Source organism: Hippichthys cyanospilos, chromosome 9 (genome assembly GCF_059441005.1).
Source record: "Hippichthys cyanospilos isolate Australia breed blue-spotted pipefish chromosome 9, RoL_Hcya_1.0, whole genome shotgun sequence".
In the NCBI taxonomy this organism is placed as follows: domain Eukaryota; kingdom Metazoa; phylum Chordata; class Actinopteri; order Syngnathiformes; family Syngnathidae; genus Hippichthys; species Hippichthys cyanospilos.
In genome coordinates this window covers 18790931-18818783 of record NC_142377.1, presented here as the reverse complement: position 1 = coordinate 18818783, position 27853 = coordinate 18790931, and the positions used below count along the sequence as shown (strand labels likewise).

Here is a 27853-nt window from a genome sequence, read left to right as displayed (position 1 = left end):
TGTGTGAAGACACCGATCACGTTAATGATTTTTCACAATAATTGAGGAACAGCAGTTGTAAATATGTAAATCAAGTGAACCGTGCAATGTAAATGTAATACACATATAATTGTTTGTAAAATTCATAGAAAATCACCAATGTTCTATCTTTTGTTAGCTATTTGCTACCTGTGGGCTACTCATGTGATCTCTGGTACTACCTTGGTGACCCCTGATTTATGGTATTCCAGAAATGTGCATGGATGGTTTGATAAACCGCCCTGCATATATATATATATATATATATATATATTCACACACACACACAATCCTCTCACTTCCACACGCTGTGAAATCGGCAAATAGCAAAATACAGTCATTATAATCTATAGATCTTTATTTTTTATTTTTTGCAGATAACATATATTGCAATCATGCTTTCTCATAGAACACATCTAAAGACATTTATTATATATATATATTTTTACATATAATATTTTACATCAGGCCCAAGAAACAGCTAAAAATATACAAAACAATATTCTCTGACTAGACATTTCTATGACATTATTAATATCATCTTCATTATTACACTACTCTATTATGGATGCTTTACAGCAGCGAGAGGTGTGCTTTAATTTTTCTGAGATTACAATATTATTGCAGAAAACAGCAAGTCATACACTTTCCTTTTCTTTTCCTGTTTTTTTTTTTTGCTCTACTTTGAATTGACAGAAGAGAACAAAATTTAAAAAAAGATTTCGTGTTGTACGGACATTCACGGATACATGTATTACACATTTCAGTTTACAACATCATTCAATAGAGAAAACTGCAGTATGGTAACTTTGTACAAAAAAAAAAAATGCACCAACTTCTTCTTGGTCATCGTTTTCGTTTACATACTTTGAAAGAAAATGCATAAATGAAAGAGACCCAAGAAGACAGATTCAACCTGATTCCTGTCGCATGTAGCTGCCACAGAAGCAAATATTATTATCATTGTCAAAATGTATTTATTTTTTTAAAACTCTCTTTATACAACAATTAGACAAGATATCCTTTATTCATATTGCCGTGCAAACTTGATATGTAATAATAGGTTTTCCTTTAGCCTATGAAAAGGAGTTGCCAGGATTTACACCTATCCCAAATTTCTTTTTGAGTCACTCAATTGTCATTTATCTTCATGAGAAATGATGTGCACAGTGCGCACACACACTCACACACACACATGCATACACACAAACATGATTTTCATCCGTTTTCTAAAGATCATAGATCAAAAGTTTCATATAGAATGCAAACTTTTGATATATTTCCTCAAATATCGCTCATACCGTATAAACCTAAATATGTCTTCCTTCCCCATTTGGAAAAAAAAAAAGGAAATTAATGTAATTATTTCAGTTGACCATGACACTTTTGCTCACACAGTGCGATTTGAACTGTGTTGCTAACAGAAACATCAGCCCCTACTGAAAAAACAATTTTAGGTTGAGACAACTAACATTCTAGTAGACTGCGACACCTGGTCACCCCACAATGTTGTGCACGTCCACATTTATGTTCTGATGTGGTCACCATAAAATGTTGTACGCTTTTCTTAGTAAAAACCAGTTTGGCTTTTATTTATACACAATAGTCCTTTCTATATTGCTATCAATTGAATCTTTATCAATATATATTTGTCAACATGAAGGCCTATCCACTGATAAAAAGTTATCGCATATTTGTGGCCATTAAATGGAAGATGTACGGAATACCTCTTTTTTTATAATATATATTTATATAACACAAACTGCTTCAGTGAATCGTATTCAGGATCATTTGGTCACATCCACATTTGTTCCTGAGGGGTGTGGGTTACCAAATATAGTTAGCGTATGTGTCATAGTAACCCATCATCTGTCACAAGCTCTCTGTCACTTTATTATAGTTCAAGTTCACGGTTTTCACACTTTTCAATCATAATCAACTTGATGCTTCATTCCGGTACAGGATGTGATGTCGCCATGATCTACAGTCTACTAGAGGTGATCACTTTATCACATGCTCTTATTAATGTTGCACCTGTAATATTCAAGCCGACGTGTGCTTGTGTTTGGTCCCTCTCTGTCTCCATTATACAAAATTACCTCAGTTATTCTACAAAAAAAAACAACCTAACAACACACTGTACATAGTTATTGTTTTTGAGAAAAAACAAGACAAACTGTCAACAGTGATGACAGTCTTTTGCTACATATTCTACTGAATTATATATATATATATATATATATATATATATATATATATATATATAATTTATTTATTTTTTGCTGTTGTCATAGTTTTTAAACCCAACAAACTGTATTTGTGCTTTTCAAAAATGTAAGTCCACAAACGTGGCTGGTAAACAATTGAAATGAATAGTCTAGATGTATTATATTTGGCCCCGTTCGCATACCTCTTCTATATATTTTACTTAAATTCTCACGTAAACATGGCATCTTTTCTGTATTTACTTAATGTACAAGCAAAATGCATTGGCACATATTTATCTTTGTACACTATTGAATCAAAGCAGGCCACCAAATTTAAACTATAACTGTTTTATTATATATATATATATATATATATATATATATAGTTTTACTTCCTAACTCATACTTCTCTTGTTAAAATGTCTTATTTTTTGCATAATGACCTGTATAATTACACAACACATTGGCTGGATAGTTTCCTCTGTATGATACAACAAAATAAAAAAAAACGATTTCATAATGATAGTAATAACAACAAATGTGGTCAGGTTGGTCTCACACATCCCCAGGAGGTAGGTGAATGAAAGCAGACGTGGACGTCCGGTGGTGGTTCCCAACCTTGATTCCGCTTCTCGTGGGGCGTGTTCAAAGCCCGACGGACAACAAGTGAGACAAGAGTGACACTCAAGAGGTTCTAGATGTATGCCTCCTCAGTGGCGGGGTTCTGGTTCTGGCTTTCTGCCTGCTGCTCTGGGCCGTTTTCTTGAGATTTTACCAGCACCACTGGCTTGATCATCATCCTCAAACGCTACCAGAAAAGAAAATACGTTTTAATTACTGAAAACCTTTCATTCAAACACATACAAATACAATACAATGGAATCGTACAAATACAATACAATCACACAAATAGTTTCCTCAAGCTATTATAAGCTCGCGTACTTTGATACAGTGAAACAAAACACACTGTTTTGGATGCATTTTTTCGGCATTTTGTTGTTGATGAAACCGTATTTAGTTTACCTTCCGACCACTAAAGGAATTTCTCCAGTTACATGCGTGAGCAGGCGGTTACTTTCGCACGCATGGTTTTTTGTAATCAGTTGGAATATCTCCATCAAACTATCACGACACACATCATGGCACAAACAGACGTCATTTACATCTCTTACTTTCTACTGTCAATAAAAGACATTATAGTGACATCTACCATTCATTAAGTAGTCAGTTGTCTTCTCGTTCCAAAAGTAGGATTCTGTGCTGTGTTTGAGTTTTGCCCTGTTTGTTAAACCCTAATCATGTATTTCCAGTATTTCGAGTGTTCCTTTCAATCGGGATATGCTGATATAAGTTTACATAATGAATATTCAACGCAGAAAAGAAGTACTGCAGGGGTCTTATTTGGGTTTTTTAACATTGTAACGTTAGCATGTTTGTGTTATTGTCGGTCATGGCCTTGCACAACAATGATATTATTCTGGTTGCTTATTATCTTTGATAGTTTCTTTAAAAGTTTTGAAAGGGTTATTATTGTATGTAAAAGTAGTCATCGTTTTGTCTATGCATTCATCCATTTGTCCATCTGCCCAAACAACCAACCTACTTTTCTGCCTGGCTACCTACCTACCTACCTACCAAATTTCTACCAAGCAAATTTCTATGAAAGCAGTTCCATTGGTCAAAACACTACAAACCACTCCTATAGTTTTAATGTCCACTTTGCCAAATTGGGCAGGAGATATGAGCTAAATGCATTCTTAAAATGCCAAATCATCATCATCCTCATCATCATCCTGCCCGAATAAAGTAAAGACACATGACTAGTAGCTCTATGGCACCATCCACATTTGGTGAGCAGCAGTTGTGTGCTGTAATGTGCCGTCTGATTGCTGCAATTACGACAATCAGCTGCCACTGTGCCTCCTGACACCTGCACGTCGCCGCCGTCAGCCTGTGTAATTAACGCCCATTTCCTGCGACACTGGTGGCTGTCAAGCTCAGCGGCTGGGAATCATATAGATTTGTGCTGCACGTTAATATAAATCATGAGCCCGAAAATAGGTATCAACTGTAATTTGTATCGTATTTCTCCGTGTACAAGTCGATCTCGTGTATAAGTCGACTCCTTTTTTTTTTTATACTTCAATTTGGGTGAATTTAACAAAAACGCCCATATGACTCTACCCCTGACTTCCTTGGCCACACATTTCACGGCTGTCCAATTAGAACACATGGTGTGTATTATTAAAATGATGAAATTACGGTACTTTTAGACGCATTTCTTCATCGTATATTGAATAACAAACATACCGTTGCAGTTTCGGAGTGGAGGAGGTGGGACGGAAATAAAACAAATGCGAGGCAATGTACGTGCGCAAATGCTGAAACTAATGTTGCAACAATAAAACAATTTGAAGTTTCAATGCTTTATTTTTTGACACAGCTGAATATGATTTTGCCAAAAAGTCATCATCACTATCTGACACAAACATCACACAACGTTACACTTCCACGGGTAGTCATCCTCTCACTCGTCCAATTTGTTTGAAACATTTTATAGGTCACCAGAAATTTTTTGCTCAAGCCTGTTTTACCTTAGTGACAACCGTGGCGAGATGTGTCTTGAATGGACAAATTAAGCCGTATCTTCCTTTTCATAATGCATCAAAGTCCACAGAAAAAAATGAGCCACGCAACCACGTTGTCGACAACAAAGAGGCAATAAGGCGGTGCTTGACGAAAGTGCATTTAAAAGTGCAAATGCGCTAAAACGGATGCATACTATATGTTACATGATTTTACTTATTTCAAACACAGATATGTAGAGAAAATTGGTATGATTTTGAGTTATACGGGTATAAGTCCCCCCCCCCCCCATTATTGGGGTTGAAAATGAGGAAAAAATACTCGACACAGAGAAATACGGTAGTTTAAAAAGTGAGATTGCTAAACATGCAGTTCAATCATTCCTCTGCATTCACACAATCTCGAGTCATCTTAAGTACGTCAACAGAACTCATTACGATTGGCACTATACAAATCCTTTTATCTTATGCTCGACTTCTCATGGCACTTATCCCATCTTCACGCCGCGTGCCCACATGTTTGCTTATTACAGTAGTGTTGTGGCACGCTGCTCTGTTAATACACTAAATCGCATTATGCAAAGCTGCGACACTTCAAAATGGAATGTGAAGAGTCCACACTCTGTAGCTAGGGCGATATTTTTTTACATTCTCAAAATGTCTGTGGGGGGAGGGGGAGAGCTAGGTCAGTCAGAGTTTGCATTGTAATACACTTAAAACGTTAAGTATCGTATTACAGTGCATCCGAAATGTATTCACAACACTTTATCTCATTTTATTCTCCACATTTCATTTCACATTTACGGTCTTATTCCAAAATGTTATGTGGGCAAACTTACCTTGTTTGATCATAAAAAGCCTTAAAATTGTAGATGCGTGTAATGAACGTGTCAGTTGATTTTTTTTTCTTTTCAGTGTTTGTTTCTAAATATGACCAGAATCAAATACGAGTGTGATATTTTTCTCAAGAAGATACAACTTTTGATTAACCAAAATTTAAAACGATTGGTTTTAATCGAGCCAAGCGTCTTCGCCCCGTGCTTTTCAAAGAAAACCCTGAATATTATTTGCCGTAAGCATTTTGAATGTTTCACTTTTAATTTCATGGCTCACGCTGCAATTATTAGATAAGCGACGTTTCTCCCCCCAGAGCCCAACTCCATTGTGAACAACGCACACGCAAAAGAGACAAAAGGCAGCTGCAGCATTACCTCTTTGTATGTGCCTTTGAGTGTCAGGAACATGTAGCCCATGTAGCCAGGGATGAGGACCATGGAGGAGAGGGCCATTAACCAGCCGACACCCTGGCCCCAGGCTGGGAATACATAGTCGCCCATGGTGAGGGGTACCATCTGCACTGCACTGAACAGGAATACCCCCTGGAAACAAGACGCCAGGGTAAAAAGTCATCTGCATCCTCATACGGAATGCGATTGTGGAACCCTGCAATTTTGCATATGCACGTTTCTACTAGCATGAGCTGCTATCGATCTCTTGAGGTCAAACACTGACCTTGTGGATGTTCAGAAATTACAGGGTTGTCTTTGTTAGGTCTTCAAGCAAAAATGAAAATGGTTTATCAGAGCCTCTGGCGGATGTCGTTAACATTTTCTAGCCATTGGATGAATACTTGTGTTTTTCTCCGGACACTTACATTCGATTAAAACGCCAGCAAAATGACCACTTCTAAACAAAATGGAGGACTTCCCAAAAGCAAAATGTGATTGTAGGATGTTTAGTGAAGCCAAATGATGAGACATCGATAGCAAAAAACAATCGTGGCTGTCACTTTTAGCTCTCTCTTTTGGAGATAATTAAGTGGTTTACCAGTGTTATGATAGTAAACAAGGGTTGCCAACTAATTGAAAATTACCGGATGCTCACTATCGTAGCTAACTGGGGTGAGATTGACGAGAGGGCACGGTACACGAACTGCAGCAAAAAGTACATCATCATACCGTTTTAAAATCTCATTTTAAGGAAACAGCAATACTTTACTAAAATACAGCTATATGTATTATACAGCATAATATAATGTGCCACACCACTAATATTCTCTCTCTCACAATTGGCTCTGTATTTTTGCGGCCTTTTCCGCTGTTTGCCCCACCTCATAATCCAAATTCAAATGAATCTAGGATCTGTAGATTGCAGTTTGCCATTTTTAAACAAGTTGATAGTTACTTAATAGAACATTCGATGTCCCATACGGTGTATGGGACAAACCAATTTAGCCCAATATGCAGGGCATCCTTGCTAATATGGGATGGTTGGCAACCTCAAATTGTACTCTTCACAGGAAGAACCAAATTTCAACGTATAAATTCAGCGCTCTATGTTTGTCCAAATACGTACAAAACACACATCAATCCAATGTTAAAATACTTTTGTCCACTTGAACACAACGTTATTTGGACGGGAAATAAATGGAGCTGTTTCAAAAATAACCGAAACTTGTGTAACAATACTAGAAATTATGGACTAGCTAGCTAGGTAAATAGTTAGCCCAGTAATGCTGGAAATCCAGCATATGACGCTCATTATAATATACTGTAATGTGAAAAGTATTACCCTATCATTGGAAGTCGTTCGTTACATTTACTACATTATGGTAAAATCTGGTTATCATTGCTTTTGTTGCACTGCTGATTATGAAAATATTATCATTTGAATATTTCAAAATGTGTCCTGAAAAAAAAGTGTCCTCGGTTTTCAGTGTGGTTTGAATTGTACTTACGGCCACAATGAGCGGCGTGAAAACAACCCAGCAGGCCTTCCACCATATACAGGGCCGGGAGCCGATCATTTCCTCAATGTTGTCGTAGAACTTATTCACACCTGCAAAACAAAATGAAAGCGCCGTGAATCTTGGAACCTCCCTGAAATAAAAACCTCCCCTTATTAAAATGCGCCTCACCGTAGAACCAAGAGATGGAGACGCACTCGAAGAAGACAAGGAACAGCAGACACATCCCGCTGGCCGAGTAGTAGTCAAAGAGCTTAAACACATAGAGGCCACCCTGCGGAATGGGACACAAGAGGACGTTGATGAGGGGCCATGGATAGAATAGTAACATAAACGAAGGCAATTAGGGCAGGCAGGCAAGTAGCAGGCCAGTCATGTGGAACAACATCGAGATAGCGATGTCTCATTGGTCAGGACACGACAACTCTGCAACGATGCCCATGTCCGTAGAAGGTCCATCTCAACTGGACTTGAAGGCGCATTAGTTCCTTGGAAGCTTTTGTTCGGAACAGTTTCCTTCTAGTACACGACGCCTGTGTGCCATTTTGCAGTTAGCATACACACACTAGACCAACATCAAAGGATGGACTCTTTGTACTTTGCTTTTTTTTTCTTTTGCATTTGACTAGTATTTTATAGAAAGAACAACCATCATCAATGGGAAGTATGGGTTTTAATATCAAAGGTAATACGGGTATGTTGTCATTGCTGTTAGCATGACATCATTGGATTTGTTTATTGGGTTGGGGGGGTTGCATCCATTTTCTATTGGAAACTACACTCTGGACTGTTTTCCAGATAATCACAGCAAAAAAAGGAATGTGGTTGTTATTGTGGTGCATGTTTTTGTGTGCTGTTGAAGAAGAAAGAGCGCATTAGCTTCGCATGATGGCTTCCATTGCTTATTTTAAAAATTAGGTTATTGATTTACTTTTTCGATTTATTCATTCTAAAGATAATGTACAGTACAGCGTTTCACCATTTTCATGGATTACTAATAGATTTGTTCATTTTGTTTGATACTTGTATGACAATCAATGACGCTAAAATGTTACCAGTCATCTCGTTAAATAGTTTATTGATTTTTCTGTAGCTTTTTACATTGTAAAATATATCCATACCTTTATACTTCTTCTATTATACTTTTAAAACATTTAAAGTACTAACATTAAAATCAAAGTGAATTACTTTATCATTAGAAAGCTAGATTTCATTTTGATCATTTGAATGTTGGTGATAACGGCTCTTTGGATGTAAACGGAAAGTTGACCAAACGGTAGTTCCACCATTACTGTGTTAGTTACCTGGGTGATGTTGGACAGTCCAATGATGTAAGAGATGAGGCAAACGATAGCGATGAAAATCTCACGTCGCTTCCGCAAAATGTGAGGGAACTCGTCTACCAATGCGGTGATGAAGCCTTCCACCGTGCAAAACTGCAAGAGTAGCTCAGTCAATAGCTTTTCATGTCAGCTCTTTCGTTTTGGTCATTTCAGTTTTTGTCCGTACCTGGCTGTCGATTCCCAACATCAGCAGCATAGAGAAGAAGAGGATGGCCCACAGGGGGGATATTGGCAGCTGGGTGACGGCCTCGGGATAAGCCAAAAATGCTAGGCCGGGTCCTTGAGACACGCATGAGGAAAAGGCACTGAGACCACCCATCTAGGCGTTTTTTTTTTAATACCCCATATCTTCTTTGGGGTCACAAATCAGACTTTGGGCAAGTCAATCACAGGGCTACGTGGAGGATACCCATCAATCTTTCTATTTTTGTGTAGAGCTTGTAGTATTAGAAGTGTGGCTAGATGAAGTCTAACCCAGCCGATTCTGGGCAGAAAATAGGGCACATGTCGGACTGGCTGGAATCAACCCCAAACCTTGGAACTGCAAGGCAAATGTGATCGCCACTATTCCACCGTGGGCATTCTGACTTTTCACGACAAATTTTAGCAAAGGATGATTTGTTTAACCCTGACTAATAAGGTCAACAAGTAAAAGATTGTTTTGGCTTAAGTGTAATGAAAGTGCTGCAACTATAAGGCAAGATAGTGAAAAAGCAGAAGCTAAAAATAAGTCCGAAGCGTCCTTGGGGGTTCTGAATGTCAACCTAAACCAAAGGATTTACAAAGGATGGGGAGATTTGAAAAATCGTTGCGCCATTTTCTTTTTCTTTTCTAATTAACCCAGAAATCAAAACCCAGGTCCAATTTTACCCTTTCTGACTCAAAGAATAAACACATCAAGCGAATTCAAGAGCTAATTATTTGCACGGCTCCCAGTGTCTGTTGCTTTTGCTGATTGTCGCCATCGAGCTTCAACATTGATTGCAATTACCTGAGGCTGCCACATCAGCAATGGATCTTTTTGTCACATTGGCCATGAATCCCACAATGGAGAAGATGACAAAGCCGGCGAACATGCTGGTGAAGGAGTTGATGCAGCAGACAATGACAGAATCTCTGTCGGGGGGGAGACAAAGCACAAGGCGGCCATTGTCACGCCGATATCAATTCCTTATCATCCCGTCACACATTGGTGAGAGGGATGGTGGTGCTGAGGGGAGTGGGGTGGGGGAATTGGGTGGGGAGCCATTTTGCATCCGGTGCCAAAGAATCGGTTGTTTATTTTTGACCCGTTCCTTTGAAATCGAACGTTGGTATTCTGACTTGTGTTGTTAAAACCAGAACGAGGTCGAATGAAGCAGTTTGAAAGCTGCACAGCAAAAATACTGAAATGTTTCCAAAACTGGAGAGCCAAAGCTACTGTTACAGTCACAATCCAGTTATTTTTATCAACATTGTGAGTAGAACAAAATCTCCATGTATCCATATTATTGCTATTGTGCACGGTAGAGTATCTGCATGTCTACAAAACAAACGTGTCATTATGTCTTAATGAACCAAGTGTGGGTGAACGTCGATGAATATTAGATGCACGAAAGTCTGAAGAGTTAGTACTTTGCATTAATGAGGGGAGTAGTGACAACCTTGAACGATATATCGTATTCATATCTGATTTTCATTGTTGTTTGATACATTTGTATGAAAACGGCACCTCATATCATCATGTTATTATTGACAAACTAGCATAATCAAAACAAATAGGCGATTCGTTCGACTCCAAATTGACAGTTTCTATAATTACCAGGGCCAAAAAAGGCATAGTTATAAGGTTACAGTTATAAAAGGTACAGTTACAGTATCCTGAAGGTTATACATGCATATAAAATAAGAACGTTGTTAGCTTGGCTCTAGTTGGAGATGATAAGGCTTCAGTCAAGAAACACTCCTCAAAAATTCAACTGAGTTGAAATAGAGCTGCGTACGTCACTGGTGTTACGTTACACCAAATCAAGAAATGACTGTATAATAAAGCTACCTGTAAACGTTGTTGTTGAAGGGGTTGTAGCTACCCAGTGCAATCAAAGAGCCCAATCCCAGACCGTAGGAAAAGAAGATCTGAGTGGCAGCATCCAGCCAAACCTGACTCACAGCAAAGGAAATCAAATAGATGCATAACTGTAGCTATAACTCTCTTATATATACAGTACTGAGAGATATCTTGGTATTAGAACATTAGTTTGATGTCATATATCTTGATTGTGTCTATGAAACTCAGCTATTTCTAGTCCAGCTTTTTTCTTGTGGTGTTTTTTTTGAAACATACCATTGAAAGCGAAACAACAAAATGCGTACCTCTGACTCCTTCAGTTTTTCAAAGTCTGGCGTGATGTAGAAGAGGATTCCATCCATAGCTCCAGGCAGAGAGATGCCACGACAAAATAGGATGAACAGCATGAAATAAGGGTATGTGGCTGAGAAGTACACCACCTGAATGGGACAGGAAATCATTATCTGATCATTTTGGTTACTTTTCATGCAAGGAGACAAAATGCATAACAGTAACACCAAGTTGTATTGCTGTGGCAGAAGAACAAGCACCTATTCTTGAACACCTACCCCAAGGCAAGGGCCGTCACACCACCTACAAAACAATCTTTGCAACCCAATATTATAGATTACTCCATTATAAAGTACAAGCAAAGTCGATCATCAATGCAAAAATCAACAAGAACAGGAACAGCACTAAACTCTGCCAAGGTCGGCTCATTGTCTGTGTTCGTTATCTATATTAAAAGGTCACTTCCTGGTTCAGGAATACAATCTTTGGGGATATGAAGATCAAGGAAGCAGCCTCGCAGCAAGTCAAAACGGGCAAAGGGAAAATAGAGTTTTTGTAGAAAAATTAAAAACTGTGACCAGATCCTTGGTTTTCCTCTTATTTGTTAGTTGGAAGGCCACTTAATGCTTCGTGGAGTGTAATGCAAGACATTACAAATAAACCAAATGGTTTCCACATTTTTTTTTCTGAGATGGGAACAATAAAATCTATCTTAAATCAGATAGCCAAAAGGGATCATTAGAAATTTATATTTTGTTAGTTTCTGTACTAGTTCACGCTTAGTAGAATGACAAAATAAATTGCAAAGAGACTGTTAAAACCTATGCAAGAATTAAAACAATTGTTGATCTAGGAATGGAGCAAACAGTCCCACCCTGACTCATATGGTCATAAGGGAATGGTCATAGTTAGAGAAGGAAAAATTGTGACTATATTTTTATTTAATCTGTCTGCTGTTTATTTTGAAGGCTAATGTCTGGTTAATTTATGATACCGATGATAAGCTAAACCTCACATTACTAATGGATGGATAGTATTGAACCAGTTTTGTTTCGTGATAAAAGTAAACTATTCCAATTTGGGTCAAATAGTGAAAAAAAGGGAGAGTACTTGAGGTACTCAAGAGGGGTAATAAAATCAGCGTCCCTTGTATGGCTGAGCACACCAGCTTTGGCACGATTATATGCTTTAAAGGTTTTTGTTATGACCCTATGCCACAACAGTTAAACCAAAACCATTTCAAGTTGGACAATTGAAGGGTAAATTGAAGTTACGTAATCCCCTTCCACCCCCAAAGCCCCCAACCCCCCCCGCACAGTAATCCGGCGTGTTGTGGTGACAGCTCGGCGACCTTGAGCGATGAATCGCGCGTCTTGTTTGCGGTGAACCGACGCAAGCTAAATGTTTTCTTTGTGCCGCATCTTCGGCGACTGACTCACTTTGCCGGTCCAGCTGACTCCCTTCCAGATGCAGAAATAGACCAGCACCCAGGCCACGGCCAGGGTGATGGCCAGCGGGAGCCTGACCTCGCCAGGCTTCTCCAGGCCGTCGGTCAGCTGGTGCATGTTGCGTCTGCAAGGAGAAAGGTGAAGGTTGTTTTAACGGCTGGCAAAATGACGTGCAATTGTGGAACAAATAATTGAATGAAAAACATAATTTTACTGTACTTATTATTTATTTATATATTGCTGATTGTATGTATTCTTTATATTATTAATATTATGTATCAAAATGTTAATTATCTATGTATCAATCGGAACAGTGCTCCCAATTTCACTTCATATAATGTGAATTTTGTTTTACATGGAGTATTTGTTGAGAGCATTATTTATAAGGTTTCACAAAGGGATTATTTCATAACCTACGTTTCTTAATGACTGTTTGACCTTTCTTGCTACAATTCCTGTTGAAATAAAGTATTTAAAATTGCCTGAAAGCTCATATGAATTTTACTGACAATTACAAAAATGGATAAACATCACACAGTTATTTTTTTAAGTACTCTTGTTTTCATTTCAAATTTGTTCATAAAACTGTTTTTTTTTTCATTTTCAGTTATTTTGGTAGTTTTTTCAACTATAATCTGTACATCAAAAATCTTTAGTGTGTGATATTATTTAAGTTAGTCATTAAGAGAAAACATCACTTATATCTCGAGTCCAGTCACGTGCCTCTAATTTGATTTACAAGAAAATACAGCAAAAACGAACCAAAACAAGAAACGACAGGTTTGAATCATGAGCTGACAATCACACACTTATTGTTGCCACAACTGTGTGGCATTGTGTTATCCTGTACTCATTACCTGAACAAAGTACGTTTTTTTGTAATTTAGTGTTACTACAGTATAGTTTTGTTATTATCGTGTGAAGGTTGTGCTTTTTGTTTCTTTGTTGCAAGGCTGTGGGGCTGTGGATTGACGCTTCGTAAGTCACGCCTTAACATTCTATTATTTGAATTTCCTCAGGCGCTGTGGTTTCTTGTTGTTCATATTGGAGGCATAAGATGAGGGCCCCATAATATTGCATTCTATGGTTATCATTGTAATTTTCATGATCCTGACAGAAAATGTTGGTTAAATCCTGAAATGTTTTTACTTTTTCTGCACATTGATTGAGTAGTTCAGCTTAACTTGAGCAGTATACGGGAACTCATATATCCAACTTACTCCCAGAACTCTACCACGGCACTGGTGAGGTTCCTTGTGTCGGTGATGCTATAGTTGGTGTAGCAGCGGTCCGTGTTCCAAGAATTACCACAAGTCTGCCATGGCAATTCCTGGAGAGAGAGACAGAAAACAATCTTTTGACTTGGAACTGCACTTTCCCACCTCCGGGTCCAAATTTGTGTGCCAAGTTCATGATAGTCTTTTGGGGGTGGGGGTTGAGGAGGGGGGCATAGCGATTTCATGCTCCCCTCTAAAAACGGGATGACTCATCGCCAGAATGCATTTATCAATAGCTTGTGTAAAATGCTAATTATGTGGGAAAGGAAGTAATAAATGTCATAGTCTATTAAGGCTTTGAAACCCTTTTGGTCTCTCATGCATTTTATTAGGAACTCCTGAATAGCATCAGGACGATAAATTCTCATTGATTTATTTTGTTCATAATTCGTAAAGATACTCACAGTTGTGAAGGAGTTGTACAGATAGTAAAGAGCCCAGGAAATGATGACAATATAATAGATGTTAAGCCAAAAGGAGAGAACAGCAGCGGCCAGACCGACACCTGAAATAACACACAAAGCCGTGAATGAAACGTAATTTACTGTAAAAGAGAATATCATTTTAGTGAAAATGTAGGTGTCATTTTTTTTCTTAAAATAACCATACTCGTGAACCAAATTTGGTTTCATATATATATATATATATATATATATATATATATATATATATATATATATATATATATATATATATATATATATATTATATTTATTTATTTTATTTTTTTTACCTTTGAACATGGGAGCTAGCTTCCACACTCCGAGCCCCCCAATTGACGTGTACTGACCCAGAGCCGTCTCCAGAAAGAAGAGGGGCATGCCAGCAAATATCAAGGTCAAAAAGTAGGGAATCAGGAAGGCTCCTGAATGAGAGGTAACACAAAAAAGGGAAGGGTTCAGCGATGGGAACTATAAATCGATTAACATTTAATAGCATATATTCCAAAAATAAAAATAAAAAAGGGAGGGGGAGTATTCATCACTGGACACATGTGCGTAATTACGCACAGCTACAGATTTGGATTAAAGCGAAATGGAATTCCGGTTTTGTTCCTTTGGAGGGAAAAAAAAAACAACAACTCCTGATTACCTCCGCCGTTCTTTCCACACAAATAAGGAAATCTCCACACATTCCCGAGTCCGATCGCATATCCCACACATGAGAGCAAGAAGTCAAATTTCCCGGCCCACGTCTCTCGCTCGGGTATGTCCTTTTTACTCTTCTGCACCTTCACCACCAGCGTTTTGGGTTTGTCGTTGGCCGTGCTCGTCGGCGCCTCGCTCACGGTCTCCGTGAGGACGTGGCCGTCCGACGCTTTGGTCCCGTTCGTCGCCATGCTCCCGTCGAGGACGAAGGAAGGTGGATGAGGATGGGCACCACTTCAGCAGCACCGTTTCGGGTCACGCGGCGTCTCCGTCACAACGGTTCGCTGCCGGAGGAATGCGTAAAATGTCCGTTAAACTCACAAATTAGCTCCCATTTCTAAATGGATTCCAATGCGTTACTTTGCTCAAAGATTCGGAAAATGGAAGAAACGCACTCCGATTACAGAATTAAACTTCTCACAATGTAACAAGAGCGCTTGCGTGCAGACAATTACTGTGCGGCTAAAAAACAATTTAGGAACCAAAATTCTCTGCTTTTGCGCGTGCGCCTGTAAACGGCAAGCCAAGCATGGCAAAAGATCAATTAATCAAGATTAACAACGAGGATTTGCAGTTTTATCGTGATTTTGGTTTTTTTTTTTTGGTAACAGCTTTTTTTTGCCCTTCGCCATGAAATTAACGCACGAGCGGACGAGTGCGCGCAATGACGCACGAGTTGAGCCGAACCTTTACTTCTTTGAAGGACACATTAACATGTAATGTTTTAAAATAAAAAAAATCGAGGTAAAGACTTTCGACAAAGGTTGTATAACAACAACAAAAAAAGATAGAACTCTCTACCACTTCTATTTTTTTTAATTTTAGAAATCTACCACGGAAAAAGTGAACTACTTACAGTTGGCTATTTTGTTTTCCGGATGGAAATAAATCCCCAAAAGTTATTCCTTGCACTTTTTTGTGCGTCTTGACTGCCAATTTTCGCATCCGATCCGCTCGCTGGCGAGTAAATGATCCCTTGGGTGGAGGATGGACGGATGGCTGGAAGAAGAAGAAGAAAAAGGAGGGATAGATGGAAGGACGGCGGAAGGGGGTGTGCGCTGCTGTCCTTAAAGGAGTGGTGCTGAAAGAGAGGCAGCCGGCAGACGAGAAGACGCGAGGAGAAGGAGCCGTCTGACTTGGAGCGAGCAGGGGCGTAGCGATGCGCAGCGCGGCCTCATCCACATAGTTGGGCGAGCGCCCCCCCCAGCTCCTCCGCTCACTCTCACACACACGCACGCGCTCACGCAGCGATTAGTCCAACATGTCCAGTGGATGGATTCCAGCGGCTTCGGGAGAGGAGCATCTTCTTGTCCCAACGTTTTATATCCTTTCTCACCTCCTCTTTTTTTTTTTTTCTCCAACTTCTCTCTCGCTCTCTCTCACTCCCAGACTCACCCCTAGGACAATTGGTGCCATTTATTCCATCCACCCATTCCAGTATTTGTTCCAACAGTTCAAAAAAAATTGAGCCCTGAACACTTAAGAGTAAAATCGTTCTTACCAGCAGTTCAAAAAAACATGAAATTGCGAATGAATCCATGAAATTATTAAATAATTCACATTGCTTTGACTAATTGTAATGTTTGTAACTCATTTATGGTAGTCCAATATTTCCTGATTCAGAAGGACGACTACAACAGGATTGTATGGAGAAATATTTTAACAAAATGTTGTCTCGCATACATCAACCATCAGTGCGAACAAGAGCAAAATATCTTTTTTAAAAGTCTTTTTTTTTTCATTTACAGTGCGAACATTGTGAGGCAAACAGTTGCCTCACAATGTTCTGTTCAATGATTCTTCTTTGAGGGAAGCTGAAAATCATAGGTACAAAAATTGTACCGTCAGTACCTGAAGTCAAATTATCCCACCATATATCTAGTTTGCATGTCAGTGGTCTACAACATCTTCTTGAAAGTGTATTTGGTTTTGTATTGGTGTGCTTGTTTATCCTATTCAAATAGCAGTTTAAAGTCCATCGGCGACTGTGGCATCCTTGATTTGTTCATTCCGCCTGAGCCACGGCATATATACAACCACCGTAATAACCATATTACACGTGTCCACATTCACACGTATGGACATCTTTTCTCACATTTTTCCCGAGCATCATGTCACTTGTGGCCCTTGTGAAAGTGACAAGGGGGCCCCAGCTGTCAGCCTGTGTATTTGCCTTTTACCAGACTCTATTACCACCACCTCCTTCTGTAATTACAAGCTCCAGTGCACACAGGCTCACCATCAGGTGGGGGCTACCAGCGCCACCAGCTCTCTTGCCCAATCGTACCCATAACCGCCCCCCTCCGCCCCTTTGCCGCAGGCCAACAGGAGGCGCTTTTGCACGGGCGAGGTGCACCAATCCGAGAGTCGGGATTAGAAACGCAATTTTCTTTTGTTCCCAGTATCACGAGACGTTTTGCACACCCCTCATTGGCTCACCATCTGGGCGTAGCTGCAGCAGTTGGGTGCAGCCTGCAGCCTTGGACATGCACAAAAAGAAGAAAAGAAAATTATTTTGTTTGTTCTCATTTTAAGTCATCGCTGCAGTGTGGCCAAGATTAGCACGACACCAGTTCATTTTAGTGAACCACACATTATACCCCCCCCGATGTGCCCGCGTCTCTAAATAATCTTAAATTCCTTGTAGTCTTGCAGATGAGAAACCCCATTTTGTAATGAAGTTGTACAAGGGTGATTGAAATGTAATTTGCCATTTTAAAATACTTAAAATTATGCTGTAATGGTTTTCTCATTTTTTGTGCAAACAATTAAATCTATGTTCTTGTTTTCTTTTTCAGATTTATTATTCTGTTAGGAATTTCAAAGCCAAAGTCAATTTTGCCTTCCCTTATACAACAATTTAATGTCTGGCATTTAAATATGTCTATCCTCTTGTTTTAATAGAGCTGTATAATGTATAATTGCATAATGTGGCCCAAGTCTCAGGCGTTAGCGCTAGCTGCTAACTATGTGGTGCACAGTCAAATACAGTTTGACATTTCCAACTCAGACAGAAAAAGGTCCATCTATGCATTAAACATAAATAACTTCAACCGTCTAAATATAATGGGCTTTATATCAATCTATAAAAAGATATAGAAAACAGACAGGTTGATCATGACGATACTTTGCAAATTTATGGTTTGAAGCAGAAATCATTGCCAATCAAACCATCTTGAATAAAAAAATGATTTCAATCAAAGATCTGAATTAAATTGCATCGTGAGAACAATTCCGACCCCTTTGTGTTTGCACCCTCATGTAGAATACAGAGAAAATGACACCAAAAAAGAATCCAGAAAGAAGCATTTCGTTTTTTCGGCAATAATAGCATATGTTTATGCATAATATGGAAAGGACACTAGTTCCAAATTGAAAAAATGCAACGGTTGCAAAGCGTGGTGCAAAAGCTTCCACTGCAGGAGATCAAGTGACACAAGCAAAAAAAAAAAAAAAAGGCAACAAGTCCACACTGGAATGGTGACATGAAAAAACACAATCTTCACGTCTCATTGGTCCTTTTATCCCTTTCTCATTCTCCACAGTCATCATGGCATCTCCTCATTTGAGATGTTCCACGAGGGGCTTTCAATTTGAATACGTGGTACAAGATTATAGAGCAGCATTTTCACTTTATCTCACATACCCGACTCCATTTTAGGGCCTTGGACACTTCTTATCGTGTTGTGCCAGAAGTGAAAGAAAAAAAAGAAAAATTCAGGCATCTCAGGAGTTTTGGACCAGTGCAGTTTAAGCTCCCTCACTCCCCACCAAACAACAAAGATGGGTGTTTAAGCCATTCAGACAACACTCACTTTCAGCCCTTTGCAATTACTGATGAGTATTATTTAGAGATACAGTATACAGTAGTACCGTTCTGTATTGTCTGAATTAATTACTGCAGGGTAAAATTGATTTCAGGAACAGGGAGCATCCGCTTTCTGTCACTTCACAATCATATAAGTGACGATCACTATGTACACATATTCAAGGCAAAATAAGTGGGATCTTTTTAATTCATACAATCAAGTAGTTATTGAGCTTGTCTCGTAAACCACCAATCCAACATTCTGTTACTTTTGCAAAATCTCAATTTCGCGACAGTTTATTTCGAAATGTTACATTTTTAAATGAATTTGATGTATTGCCCAGTTCTAGCAAAATTTGTCGCCATAAGAAAAACTTCCTCACTCGGTCCAAAGTCTACTTTCTGTCACCGAATTGTCATGTGACCCCGAAAATGAAAACACCCATGGTCCACTACAACCCGCAGCGCTTTCAGGCAAATTCCCAAACATATTAATCCTGACTTGCCCAAGCACAAAAATGAATATCATCTCCAAAACGTTTGCATGTTTTCAACAATTCTCTTAAAAAATGTTTTTCGAAACAAATCTGTGAGGGTCTTTAACCATTTAAAGGTATTGGAGATAATGGACGAGCCCACCGCGAGGTGGTAATATGGTCACATGCCAACCAACTAACACAAATACAAGTAAAATGCTCAACACGTTTATCATAAACGGTTTTGAATGAGACAGCGACTATTTCTCTAATTTGTTTGATTTACACTCTAATGAGAGAGCTTATTGAATAGAGAAACAAGGCATTAAAATGCTAATTAATTTAAATGAACATATTTTCTCATTCATCGCCTCCACCTAAGCTTGAAAACAAAGATTTCTACCCCGAAAAAAAATGAAGCAATCTTGGCTTGGAATACAAATTGAATGTGTGTGTGCTTCCTACATGTTTTATTATGCGGAGGAGGCATAATTAGACATTTAATATTACAGGCCAATTCTGCCTATTATTTTCCTTTTCAAGCCGATACTGTACCAAATTTAGAATTTTCCCTACCAATATATAGACCCTGAAATGAAATGAATGAACTAAAGGTTTTAAGAGATGAATGTAAACTGTAAATATGAAAGATTGGGGATTAATAATTAAAGCGTTTGAATACAAAGACAACTGAAATAAATGAAAATCAAATGCATTCACCTTAAATGCCTTAAAAGGAGATTCCATAATCAAAGAGAATTTGAGGATTAAAATTCTCACGTTATAACATCTAAAAACAAAAAATAACTATGACTTTTCTCAAAGTTTATAGCTTTTTCTTCCTTTGTTGAGGCAGTGGGGTATAGCTCTCAGTTATTGATTTTCCATCAAATTAAGCGTTCTATAATTTTTGTTTTTGCTTTCAAGTCTCTGGATGAAGGTAAAGAGCAGGAGATATGTGTGCCAAACTCATACCAGCCTTTAACACTAAACTTACCCCTTACCTAAACGCCACCCATATGGTAACTAAAGCCTCCTTAACTCCCAACCCTCAAGTTCAACAAAAGCACAAGAAAAACAACTATAAATGCAAATTAGATCGAATGTAGAAATATTAGCCTCTCCATTTGACCCCATGGAATTTGAATGGAAAATCTCACAGGGATGACTTTCAACTACAACCTTTAAGATACTGTCTTTCTGTGTTTTAGCCAATACGTCGGCTTTATTCAATTGGTCGAAATAAGGCCAAGAAAGAATCAAGCAATTTTAATGCCGAGCGATTTTTTTCTATCAGTTTGGGCAAAAAACCTAACGGGGATACCGATGCCTCCTGTTGCCCACTAAAATGTTATAGCAAAATCAATAGGTGGCGGCCTCTGGCTCTTGTAAAAAATTGTGGCTGGAAGTATTTTTTTATGCCTCTACAATTTTTTTTATGAATGTTGCACATCAATCTGCTATTTTCTCTGTCAAAGCATGAAGCTCAAAGCATAGTGCCCCGTGACGTTGGGCGGTGGCTATTCAAGATGACTGACTGGGCTTTTTTTTTTTTGGCTAGATTAGGTCGACTCTTGCATCCATCCAATATAAGGAGTCTATCAACGATGTGGAGATTTCAGTTTCGGTATTCTTCCCACCAGTGTGTTTTGCAAGCGCCAGTCAAACTAAGCGATGCGGACAGGCTGGGATCCCCCAAGTCAAGACTGATATTTGGACTTAATGGATTCCGGAGAACCACCTGAACCCCAGACACGCGGGAGAGATGGAGACCTGCGTATTGGGCCGCCTTTTGTCACATTCGTACTCATGTGCACGTTTAGGAAACACACTATTTGCTCTCCACTGAAAAGGTCACCGGTGAAAGAGGTTTGGTATCCATTGCATACAGTTTGAAAAAAAAAGTGACATTCTGAGCATTAAAGCAAGCAGCTAACTGAATCACTTCCACTCACCATTTAAATGCAAATCCCATGCTGCGATAAATGAAATATGCCCTGATGTGTTGCTAGGCAACAGAGTGGCAGGCTAGTTGGTCGGTTGAAGCCCTTTGACCGTGTTAAAAAGAGTGCGGGAGGCCCAAAATTACAGGAATGGTGATGAATGGACCAAATGGGGGAGATGACGTTGTGCATTGGGTGCTGGACTGGAGAGCAGCACGAAGACATCAGATATCGGCTCAATACATCGTCACGACCAGCGTCACAATAACTGTATCGATACATTTTAACAATTAAAGAGAAATTAGGGATTCATCATTACTAACTATACCGATATTTACATATTGATATATTTGCTCTTTGTAATAAGGAAGATCTCACAGATATCTATAATGACATCCATAACACTACTTTTTGAACTTAAATCAGATTTCATTTTTTTGTGGTAATTTGTATTAGCATTCTTTTACCAATATTTTGGGGTGGATGCATTGAGTTCATACGGATTGATTTTTATTCTTTTTGTGTTTTTTGTCTTTTGATTACTAATTATCTCCAGTAAAACCCAGCACAGAGAAAGGGGAAATATTTAAGCCGTAAATCAAACAGGTCCAGTACACTTAAAAAAATAATTCTTAACATTTTGTGGGTATTCGTTGATATATCATTTTATATGCTTTTAGATACATGATCTATTTATAGTGCATCTGGTTTGATGATCATGTTGTGTCAATTAATATTGACATCTTTCTCCCCAGTGCAGTATCATTTTAAAAACAGTCTTAAAAAAAACATATAGCACAACGCCTTCACAAGCTTAACATAATTGCAAACACCAATGCACTTAAAACACACGTGTAATGTCATTTGTCTACCTGGTTTGCAAATGCATGTCATGTGTTATACAAAAGATCTAAGATGTTTGTTTCAAAGTGTCACACAGCCAACTAATATGACCTCTATAGTGATATGATAACGTTCATCTTTATCTTTGTTAAGTGTCCGCCTCATAAACCATCTGGATAGGCTTTTGTTTTTTATAAGATTTTGAATCCAGATAAGATAAGTAAATGATGAGAATGCAACAGGTAAGGAGTTATTTTTTGTGTGTGTATATATATATTTATTTATTTAAATCCACCTTATCCACCTGTTTTCTTTTGTCACCATTTTGACCTCTGCCCCAACAATTACCACCACCGTGCTCGGGACCGTCATGGCCAAGGTGTCTGAATGTGTTGGAATTGAGCAGCTTAAAGAGTTTCTGAGCAACCATTATATTCTTAAGGCTTCAGATGCTGCCATCATACTAACAGCGCCCATGCTACAGATGACATAATCTAACTTCCAATCAACACAATATGTGTTGCCGAAAATGGACAAACGGTCAGTACAATATAAAAAGAATAAACATGTATGAATAAATGCCTTTTTCGAGTCCAGGATCTCATCTTTCAGGTCTTTCTAGGCTTTGCGACTTCAAGTCTGGTGCAGGTTAGTTCAGCATAATTGACTGTGTAATGAGGTAATCACATAGCTCCTGCACATGGCTAAGCCCCACTAGCACTTCATTTCCTGTAGGACTGCTCTAATAAGAAACCTAATGGATGAAGTGTTGCTGAGGTCATTTGGAGTTTAAACTGGCGGATCTTGTTTTCCTGTCATGGATGGTGGGCACGTGCCTCTTTTGCATGCATTCTATAAATGCTACATTACGGCTTTTGAGAAGCCACCGGTGTGTGCCCCAGGAGACGAGGTGCAACGTCAACTTTTATGACATCTTTCTGACCTGTGCACATCCTATTGGGCCAATCTCGGAATGGAGAATAGATCAACCATTTCAAATGAGCAGATAACATTTAGGAGATAGAGGTAATCCATGATCGTAAGGGCGGCAAGTTCACTCACGGCCAATAAAAGTCCAGTGGCTGCAATATTAATGAGGTCTTCATTAGTGTGTGTCAGCGACAGATTTCTGCAACGACAAAATAATTTAAGTCAGGCCCACGTAACCCTCCGCAGTTTGCAGGAATTATAAAAGGAGTAACTGCACACTGTTTTGCAAAATATTAGCTTTGAATATATTTGTATGTATTACTCTAGTTCTCAGTAGTATTCATTCAGTTTTCTGGAGTATTGCAAAAGATTACATTTACAAAATATTTCATGTGTGTTTCTTCATTCTTCTTCCAATTGTTTCATATTTAGTATAGCGGTTTCAACAACACCAATGTTCAAAATATTGCAATGCAATTTTGTATTTTCTGTATTTCTAAGTTGATTACATCCACCTGTAATCAAGTCTATTTAGGGTTGAATGGTAAAAAACAAAAACCTAAGAGGCTGGTCTAACATGATTGCTGCAACTTTCGTGTGTGTGTGTGACACGATTGCTGCAACATTCGTGTGTGTGCGCGTGTGTGTGCATGTGTGTGTGCATTCGGTTACATAACGCATAACGTGTTTATGAGGAATGTTATTGAATATGAGAAAGGAAGGAGAGCAGGTGTCAGCAATCTCCACGCGTTCCCCTACTTATCTGCTATTCACCCGGGCCGTTTCCATGGTAACCGATGAATTGATTGCCACATGGATGATTGGCGCCATACACCAGTCGCTGGCCTCATAATGGACGACCACTCAAGAGAAATAATAGTACATTAAAAATGGAGCAAAGCCTTGTATGGATTGAATCCATCACTGTGCATTCAAACTTCCTTTTAGACAGTTTCCTGCTTGCTGCATATTATAATTTTTACCCAATATGAACAATGCCGTTCTATGCTAAACCTTTGCTTATGTATGAAATCATTTTTGAATATAAGTGACAAAAACGTAAAAAATATTGACTATTCTTGTGCTGTTTCTGACTATGCATTGATATGCGCAACTGAATATACATAGCAAAATGAAATATACATAGAGTGACCTGATCTTAACCCCATAGAGGATGCTGATTATCCACTCGGGTAAAAAATATACAAAACAAAGCAGCAAGTAAGGTATTTTAAAAAGGAAAAGAAGTTGAAAATTCTTCAACAGTTGCACTGCTCAAGACCATGGAAGGGTTGAATCAAAGAAGCAATTTAAGGCAAGTATAAGGAGCATTTTTCACTATTCAGTACCTGATTTCAACCGAATAGTTCATCCTCCACAAGACAAACTTGAAGGCAGAAATATACAGCAAGTAAAGACTTTTTGAAGACAAAGGAGTTGAATATACTTCAATTGTCAAATAGGTCAGCTAATCTCTAATTTATATTATGCTTTCACCTCTTGAAGACACAAATGAAGGCTAAAAGAGGGATCAAAAAGCAACAAGGCATTTTATATTATTTAACAGCAAAGAAATTGAATATTTCACAAAGACCACATCTATAATTATGATCTTTAACCAACAGAGCATGCTTTTCATGCACTCAATACAAATGTGAAGGTCGTCTAAAATCTATTCTTAGATTCTTTCTGCCACGTTATCATAAACCTTTCAGATATATTCAAATGACAGGTCACAAAGATCAGACCAAGGCTTGCCGTCGGTCCCACATGACATCGACATCGGTTGAAAAGCAATCCACCTCTGTTTGGGCAACTTTCAGCTATTCCGACAAAAAAAGACACATTTTCCTCATAAACATGACGGTAAAAAGACATTTATTCGGTCCAAGGAGCAGATGCGCTGTGACATGGCTCTCAGGATTGTTTTGTGGTGATGCAAAGCAGCGGTGACAAGTGAAAAGGGTTCTGGGCTGCTTGGAAAAAAAAAAAAAACAACTAACAGAGTAACACAAGGACCAAATTATCCTTGCTGTAGGTGAGAGGGTAAAGCTAGTTTGAAGTTATACTGCCGAACACCACATTGTTGAGCAACCACACAGTCTACTGTATGCTGCCTTGGTGAGTGCTGATGTTTTGGAAAGCAGCAAAAAGGAAATGGACTCAGGAGTTAACGCTTGATAAAGTCTATGGACTCATATAATTCATGAATTTCTTGAGGGAAAATACTCATTTGGCCACTTTATTGTGGAATGCAGTACAATTCTTTCATTACAGGGCTATTTTCCACAATTTCGTTAGACACCTGTCCACTGATAATAACAGTATTCTATTCTATTCTACTTATCTAGCCATTTTCAGCAGTAAAAAGTTATTTTTTCAATAATTAGGTTAATGACCATCATGTTTCATGTACAAGTAATACCTTTACAAATACATTTTGCCACTTGTAAGTTAAAATGACACGTGCCCGGGATCAGGTAAAAACCAATCACGCTATAGCCAAATCCAAAAAACATGAAAAAAAATGAGCCTCGCAGCATCATTGTCGGCAACAAAGAGGCATTTTGCGATGTTCTGTTCAAACACTCTTAAATGGAAGCATACTATATTGAGGTATATATAATTGTTTTAAGATTGTACATAACCTGGTGTTACTTATTTTCCTTTGAATTAATGTTATTCAAACACAGATATATGGAGAAAAGTGGTCTGGTTGTGAGTTATGTTCTTATAAACTGAACCCCCTAATATGGTGGTATGGAGTTCTACATGGAGAAATCCGGTACATTTTACAATCCCAACTTCATTAAAATTTGAGTTTGCAAGGAAAAAAAACATGAAAGACACAAACATACAATCATCCAACCTCCATATTAACTCATTATCGTTTCAGCCATGAGGGTGCATCCCAGCAAATGGTAAAAGGGGTGAAATTTTGATGCATCCTTGAATTAATTTTTAAAAATATGGTCCGATTAGATAGGCAATTTTAGAGGTTGCAGTTTCAAAGCCTGTAGTCCCATTTCAATCTTAATGCAAGGGACTGCACTTGCTTGTGTCATATAATGGGTTTCAATGGGACATCTTCTGTCACGGGGAACAAATATGTGTGTGTGTGTGTGTGTGTTTGTTTGTTTGTTTTTGACATTTTAGATGCCTTTATGCAGTACAAATGAGAATTATGATTTTTTTTGTAAAATCTACAATCATGCGTCCAACATCCAAACTGTTTGGAAACTGAAAGTCACAAAAGTTATGTAGGATCTCTTTAAAGGTTAAGGACAAAGGCAGAACATATTAGTTGGTAGATAAAAAGGATTTTGAGGACGTTTGTCAGCGTCAGAGAAAAAGATGACGATGGAGGAAAAAAAAAAGGAATTAAAAAGAGAGATTTAGAGGAAGAGCTGAGTTGGCGTCGTCCAGTGACGAGAAGACGCCTCATGGAAGAAGTCAGGGTCAAAGATAGATAGAAAAAACGGGTGGAAGGGTTGGAGGACGGCGAGAAGCCCGTGGAGGATTAACAACAGCCAGGCGCCGCTGCTGGCTCAACGATTGCATGTCATCATCAACCAAAGGTTAACTTAAACGGTAGTGACAGCTCGGCCACGGGCCTCTGAGCTCCTCGTCCTCGCTCGTGACATAGGGACGAGATGGAGACGGAGGCAGGGAGAAAGACGGAGTGACGGAGACGGGAGAAAGAGAAGAAAACGAGAGGATGACTGAGTAAAAAGCATAACGTGACTGTCTGACTTTGGACATGGAGCTCGGAAACGATGACGGGATGCTGAATCACCAGTCCTGCAGACATGGCGCTTGTCACACGAGTCGTTTTAAAGGTTGACAAGAGGACACGCGTGTGCGAATGCATACGAGAGGACGACTACATGGACCAACGCCGCATGAGCGGGTCTATCGGCTGCAATGTTAGTTATACCATCACCGAGTCAAATCAGGTTTCTGTGTAGAGCGCCTAATCACACAAGTGTTTCAATGGGGAAAATGGAAGTGTGAGAAAGGAATCACAGTTAACTTCCCGGATGACGAGGTTGCAGGGATACCAAATGGGAAAAAAAATTAGATTAAGTCGTTTAAAAATTAGATTAAGTCGTTTAAAAATCAAAAGTTCATTTACAGAAACAAAACCGGTTGTTTTCTGCCACTAAATGCAGGAGGATCCTTGGAGTAAAACCATCTAGCTCCAACTCTGAGCAGATGGTGGAGGGGAAGATAGAAGAGAAGGGGCAGTAAAAGAGGCCAAAATCAGGAAGGATGAGGAACTACTTGCAGACTCGATGTGGTTCAACCAACTGCGAGAGAACAGAAAATGTCTTAACTCACAGTAGAACTTCAAGAACTTGAACCAAACCTGGATCCATAGCCAGTCAGTCGAAACATTGAACAATTACACAATTTGTTGGCATTTGACCAAAACAGTAGGAAAATGGCAACGCTCAGGGATAATCTTGTGTGTGCGCTAAAAAAATGTCTTTAAGTATGGAATTACTACCTAATTTTTGAGGTATTTTATGAGTTGTATTTTTTTTTGTTTGTTTTTGGAACCGAGCATTATAATTATAGAAAAAGTTTTCAGATAGCAAAGCAATTCAGAGAAGCAATATATTTGAGCGCATAGCTGAACATGTTAGCCATTTAGCCTCTGGTCATATCAATGATTCCGTGAAAAGGCCACGATCAATACAGTACTTACACATGCGACGCTTGACGGCGGATCAATTTCAA

The 27853-nt window shown here is 38.8% G+C and overlaps 1 protein-coding gene across 1 annotated transcript; it reads right to left on the bottom strand.

Annotated features, from left to right (window-relative positions):
• Positions 1-358: 358 nt before the first annotated feature.
• slc6a1b (solute carrier family 6 member 1b) lies at positions 359-16411 on the bottom strand. The gene is made up of 15 exons (XM_088422851.1): positions 15967-16411; positions 15055-15394; positions 14696-14827; positions 14367-14467; positions 13906-14015; positions 12677-12809; positions 11252-11386; positions 10935-11038; positions 9891-10015; positions 9066-9178; positions 8861-8992; positions 7728-7830; positions 7548-7648; positions 6022-6189; positions 359-3033 (listed from the first exon to the last, which is right to left on the bottom strand). The coding sequence occupies exons 2-15, from the start codon at positions 15299-15301 to the stop codon at positions 2920-2922; spliced, it is 1818 nt and encodes a 605-aa protein (XP_088278977.1). The 5' UTR covers positions 15302-15394; positions 15967-16411; the 3' UTR covers positions 359-2919.
• Positions 16412-27853: the final 11442 nt, after the last annotated feature.